At 38.8% G+C, this 5,966-nt stretch overlaps 1 protein-coding gene across 2 annotated transcripts; it reads right to left on the bottom strand.

Annotated features, from left to right (window-relative positions):
• Positions 1-448: 448 nt before the first annotated feature.
• ormdl2 (ORMDL sphingolipid biosynthesis regulator 2) lies at positions 449-3,243 on the bottom strand. Of its 2 annotated transcripts, none has more exons than XM_010779157.1 (4): positions 3,142-3,243; positions 1,856-2,029; positions 1,516-1,667; positions 449-1,060 (listed from the first exon to the last, which is right to left on the bottom strand). In XM_010779157.1, exons 2-4 carry the CDS (start codon positions 2,027-2,029, stop codon positions 925-927), a joined length of 462 nt encoding a protein of 153 aa, XP_010777459.1. In that variant the 5' UTR covers positions 3,142-3,243; the 3' UTR covers positions 449-924. The 2 variants fall into 2 exon arrangements, with proteins under 2 accessions (XP_010777459.1, XP_010777460.1); XM_010779158.1 differs by lacking the exon at positions 3,142-3,243 and adding an exon at positions 3,009-3,029.
• Between the last annotated feature and the right edge of the window lie 2,723 nt (positions 3,244-5,966).

Below are 5,966 nucleotides of genomic sequence, written 5' to 3'. Positions count from 1 at the left end.
TACTTTAAAGAGTCCTCTCCTGCTGATGTTGAGGTGTATATCAGTATGTAGTGTCTCTACTTTAAAGAGTCCTCTCCTGCTGATGTTCAGGTGTATATCAGTATGTAGTGTCTCTACTTTAAAGAGTCCTCTCCTGCTGATGTTCAGGTGTATATCAGTATGTAGTGTCTCTACTTTAAAGAGTCCTCTCCTGCTGATGTTCAGGTGTATATCAGTATGTAGTGTCTCTACTTTAAAGAGTCCTCTCCTGCTGATGTTCAGGTGTATATCAGTATGTAGTGTCTCTACTTTAAAGAGTCCTCTCCTGCTGATGTTCAGGTGTATATCAGTATGTAGTGTCTCTACTTTAAAGAGTCCTCTCCTGTTGATGTTCAGGTGCCGTCCTAGTCTCTTCTCTCTGACATGATACAGACGTTACGATGAATTATTAATAATAAAAGTCTCAGCGTTTTTTTTCACTCTTCATTTTATAAGCAAGAAAAAACATACATCTTCAACAGAGAACAGGAACTGACATGGGAGTGCGTGTGAAAGCGGTGTTAGTCGTGTAAATGCACGCTGCGTGTAAATCCTTCATAGTAAATCAAGAAGAAAGCGTTAAAATAAAAACTAATCTGAAGGTGAAGAAGACCTCCTTCACATTTAGGAGCGTTTAACTTTACAGACGTGCAGCCAGTGCCGTTTGTAACAGGAAGTAAATCTCAATTCAATCTCTAATTCGCTTTTTTCTTTGCAGCCAGATTGCGGACAAACATCAGGAGTGTCAGTAAAGAGAAGACTTACTTTCATAGAACAGCAGCAGTGCATTTACTCTTGTTTTCATCATACTCCACACAGTCTGTACAGGAAACCCTCCAGACATTATAAAAAAGTTCAGCAGAAACAGAAAAAACAGTCCCCGGGGCGTTGGTGCCAAAACTCCCGTCAGTATTTGTTGATCCCAAATATCCGAACGCCGTGGAATTGAGGCAGTTTGGGAAGCAACACGGTGAGAAGAGAACTCGTGTTGATCAGGAAATGCGTCGAGTCGTATTTCGTGTAGAAGCTGGCGAGGATATACCTGCAGAGAGAGAGAGGACTCTTTAAAGTGGAGACACTACATACTGATATACACCTGAACATCAGCAGGAGAGGACTCTTTAAAGTAGAGACACTACATACTGATATACACCTGAACATCAGCAGGAGAGGACTCTTTAAAGTAGAGACACTACATACTGATATACACCTGAACATCAGCAGGAGAGGACTCTTTAAAGTAGAGACACTACATACTGATATACACCTGAACATCAGCAGGAGAGGACTCTTTAAAGTAGAGACACTACATACTGATATACACCTGAACATCAGCAGGAGAGGACTCTTTAAAGTAGAGACACTACATACTGATATACACCTGAACATCAGCAGGAGAGGACTCTTTAAAGTAGAGACACTACATACTGATATACACCTGAACATCAGCAGGAGAGGACTCTTTAAAGTAGAGACACTACATACTGATATACTCACAGAACGATAGGTGAGATGGTGAGGAATTTGCGAGAGGAAGTGAACTGAACTCCGTAGTCCATCTGCTCCCAGTGAGTGAGGAGTCGAGCTTTTCCCTGATCTGGAGTCTCAAAGGGAGTTCCTTTCACCGTGTGCATGAACAGGTACATCACCTGCACCGGAAACACAATAACGGGCAATAAATAAAGTAAAATCAAACTTCTCAATATTATTTTTGGCTAATATCAGTTTGCCCCTCCCTAAAAGGTAGGGTCTATATGTTTCTAATATGTATTAAATGATGTATTGTGGTGTTATATTTCTTTGTGTGTATTAAATTATGTATAAGGATGTTTCTGACCAGGTTGTGGATGACGTTGGTGAGCGTCCACACCAGCGGCACGGTGAAGAAGGGGATGCTGAGCAGGACGATGTGCAGAACCACGGTCAGCAGCAGGTAGGTGAGCCAGATGCCCCGGCTGTTCATCACCCGAGTGTTGGGGTTCACCTCGCTGTGAGCCACGCCCACGTTCATCTGAAACACACACACATTTAGTTATACACTGTAGCTTATGTGGGGTGTGTTAGGGCGAGAGTCACATTTAAAGAGATTACAATGAACATTACTTATTTAATTTCACCATAGCAGAACCCACTGCATAAATATAGATATGGTCGAGCAACTGCAGTCACATTTCCTGTTTGTGATTTAGCTTTTTTCATTGTTTTGGGTTCATTTTAAAGCTTTTCTTTAAAAAACGTATCTAACATATGGGTGTAATTCCCCTTTGCCGTGTTTAGAAGTCATTTGACTGCACTTCTTCAAAGCTAAGTCTAAATAAAACGATTTAACGTCCCCTTTTTCAGTGTTTAGAAGCGGTTAAGATGCACGTAATTAAAAGCGACATGTTTATTAATCAGAAAAGCTGCTTATTATACATTAATTGATTTCCTTATACTTCTGTAAAACGTCTGCTTGATCCAAGGCAGGCCACGCTCCTAAAAACAGTCGAATATATTTAATTATCAAAGAAATAAAACTAGTAAAAAAGCTCTAAAATGTCTTAAAATAACTATTTTAATAAAAAAATTGTTAAGATAATCAAACTAAAGTTAATTTATATGTTCCTACTTTTACTTATTTAGTGATTATGAGTCATTTTATTATAATTTTGAACTTCTTTATCCCTATTTCTCTAGGGTTTGGGAACTTGTGAGTGTTTGTGTTTATAATGATTACTCAATACAAAAATCAACACCACCCGCCGGAGTTGTCCCTTTTCAGTAAAACAAGCGCCCTAAATGCTACATGTAGCCGCAACCCACAAACAGGCGATAACAACTAAAATAAAGCATCAACAATGTTTAATTCTTCAGTAAAACACGGGAACTAAACAATAAGGGTGCAAATAAAGTCCAACATATTTAACTTTCTGCTTTATAATTAGCTTTTAGAGACCATAACGTTAGCATGCTAAGCTAACAGTTTCTCTGCTACCTTCAGGTTGACATACTTTTAGCTTAAAGTTTCCCCGGATTTGTGTCACTGCTGTGGGTTAAAATATTCTGTTAAATCGAGATAAACTAACCCCTCCGGAGCGGCCTTTATGGGTTAAAAACTTTACATTTCACCGGAGCCAACTTTACCTTCCTGTGTTGTCGTAGCTCACCAGGAAACTCCTTGTTTCTCTTTAACCCCGCCCCCCTGGTCCCTCCGCAGCAGAATCAGCGGGCATCCGTCAGACCTGCAGCCGGAAAACCCTCACCATCAGCGGCAGGGGAGCAAGGGAGGGGTCGATCTCACTGACACCCAAGAAAGTCACTCGTTCCCCAGAAAATATAAAAACACTTTTAATATGACATGACTGTTAATTACTGTAACCTTTATTTATTAACAACACTAATAACAGAATAAAAAATATATTACTTCCTTATTACTATTATTAGTATTCAGATTCTTGAGTAAAAGTACTAATACCACGATGTAAAAATACTCCATTTCAAGTAAAAGTACTGCATTGATAATGGTACTTAAGTATAAGTATTTAAGTACGATTGGGAAAATGTACTTAAAGTATTAGCAGTAAAAGTACTCATTAAGATTGCATTATCCTATCTCATCTTATCTTAAAAGTACTCATTGCAGGAAAAACTCAAAGAATAACTTAACTTCTTTCTTCACAAATATTTTTAATTGCTACAAATAAATGTTCTGTTAACACACTCGTGGTTGGTTGGATGGTTTGACTCACCTACACTAAAAAGTGTTTCCTACAGTATTGTGTGTCAAAATCTGAATTTAAAGAGTAATAGTAAATAAATCTAATAAAAAGTTAAATAATTGCTTCCGAAATGTAGTCAAATAGAAGTGTAAAGTAATATACATTAAACATACTCTGGTATAGTAAAAGTACCTGAAATCTGTACTTAAATGAGTACATGTACGGAGTTACTTTCCACCACTGCTCACTATGCACCACGCCAAATTAGCTAATTTATTGTAGTATATATTATTATTATTGATTCAGTTAGATGTCATGTTAATGCTGTAGCTGGCTGTAATCAGCTAATTACTGTATATATATTTGTTTGATCTTTTGGTCGGTTTAACTTTGTATTTTTTTATTTACTCATTGTAGGATTTTAAATATGCATATGCAAAGTAACTAAGCCAAGGCAGCCAATTAATATATCTGAGTAAAAAGCACAATATTTGTCCTCCTCTGAAGTAAAATGATGCATGACATTTAATATGAGTTCATTAAAAGCGCACTTGAGTTCAGTAAAGGCAGACTGAGTGTGTTTGTGTTTTTTGTGTGATTGGTTGGTACAGAAGTGGTTTGACACCAGAGGTGGAAAGTACTTAAAGTACATGTGTGGTGGCATTCTGTAGTTTTTGTATTCATTATTCTTAATACCAAGTTCTGTCAAAGTCTGACTTCACTTCCCTCTGAGCCACTGAGCTCCATTATTGTCCAAAAACCTTTAAAAGCACACAAACTGGTGCAAAAAAATACCGTATCCACTCGTGACTGTCCATACTGTTTACCAACAGAAGGGAGAATTGTGTGTTATTGGATTGATTGGTGTTGGAGAGGTGATGCCATTACATTAAATATTAAATAGATTTAAAAAATATATATATGAAATATACCTTCTTATTATAGGTTTTGGATAAAAATAGCAAATGTAGAATTATTATTTAAAATATATTATTATTTATTTAATATTCATTTTACAATACATTTTATAATTATTCTATATGTGTTCATAAAATAAGATTTAAAAGCCTTTAGTATTTATTTGATCAGCAATTTCCTCTTTTGTTTATTCATATTTTTTGTACACATGATTTTATAATAAATGTTCCTACAATATTTGTTTAATTATTTCTATATTTGCTGTTATTTCATATCTTGATTTATGTCCCTGTGTTTTTGTAAGCACCAATAAAACCTAGAGATATAACGCTAACTCTGAATCTGAGATGCTACAGGAGCTTTATCTCCACAATCTAAAATATTGAAAGTCCTTTCACAGTGTTTTAATACATCAGTACAAAGAACCCAGGAATATTAAATATTGAATCCTGCTCAGATAGTACTTTTACTTGGAATACTTTCAGTGTATTTTGATGATTATCCTCTTGTTGTGTTTTGTATACGGGATGGTTGGAAACGGTATCTCTTTTCTTTGGTTGACTTTGTGTTTTTTAACTCCGTTTACTGCTTTATCATCAAGAGAACAGAATGAAAAAGGAAGATTAACCCTTTGTTGCACAACATGGGACACAGTGACCAGTCCGGCAGTGGCTCAGTCAGTAGGGGCTTGGATTGTGTGCCGTAGGGTCGCCGGTTCAAGTCCCCGACCAGACCTAAATATGGAGTGTGGACTGCTACTTGGAGAGGTCCCAGTTCACCTCCTGGCCCTGCCGTGGTGCCCTTGAGCAAGGCACCGGACACCCTGGTCCTAGACTCCTGGTGCTAGACTCCCGGTGCTAGACTCCCGGTGCTACACTCCCGGTGCTAGACTCCCGGTGCTAGTCTCCCGTTTCTAGACTCCCGGTGCTAGACGGTACTAGACTCCTGGTGCTAGACTCCCGGTGCTAGACTCCCGGTGCTAGACTCCTACTAGACTCCCGGTGCTAGACTCCCGGTGCTAGTTTCCCGGTGCTAGACTCCCGGTGCTACACTCCCGGTGCTAGTTTGCCGGTGCTAGACTCCCGGTGCTAGACTCCGGTACTAGACTCCCGGTGCTAGTTTGCCGGTGCTAGACTCCCGGTGCTAGACTCCCGGTGCTAGACTCCTGGTAGGCCTACTAGACTCCCGGTACTAGACTCCCGGTTCTAGACTCCTGGTACTAGACTCCTGGTGCTAGGATGTGTTAAAAGCAGAGAACACATGTGTGCTCTGTGCTCTGCATGTGAGACCATTAAAGAGGGGTTTTTTTTAGAATACAAATCATGTTTGTAT

The sequence above is a fragment of the Notothenia coriiceps genome, unplaced genomic scaffold (genome assembly GCF_000735185.1).
Source record: "Notothenia coriiceps isolate Sejong01 unplaced genomic scaffold, NC01 NC01_scaffold00019837, whole genome shotgun sequence".
Classification (NCBI taxonomy): Eukaryota; Metazoa; Chordata; class Actinopteri; order Perciformes; family Nototheniidae; genus Notothenia; species Notothenia coriiceps.
This window is presented reverse-complemented; position numbering and strand designations above follow the sequence as displayed.

Coding starts and splice junctions, on each gene's coding strand:
- ormdl2 (XM_010779157.1), bottom strand. CDS start 2,029: ATGAACGTGGGCGTGGCTCACAGCGAGGTGAACCCCAACACTCGGGTG. Junction 1,668..1,855: donor CCAACGTCATCCACAACCTG/GTCAGAAACATC, acceptor TTTCCGGTGCAG/GTGATGTACCTGTTCATGCA. Junction 1,061..1,515: donor ACCATCTCACCTATCGTTCT/GTGAGTATATCA, acceptor CTCTCTCTGCAG/GTATATCCTCGCCAGCTTCT.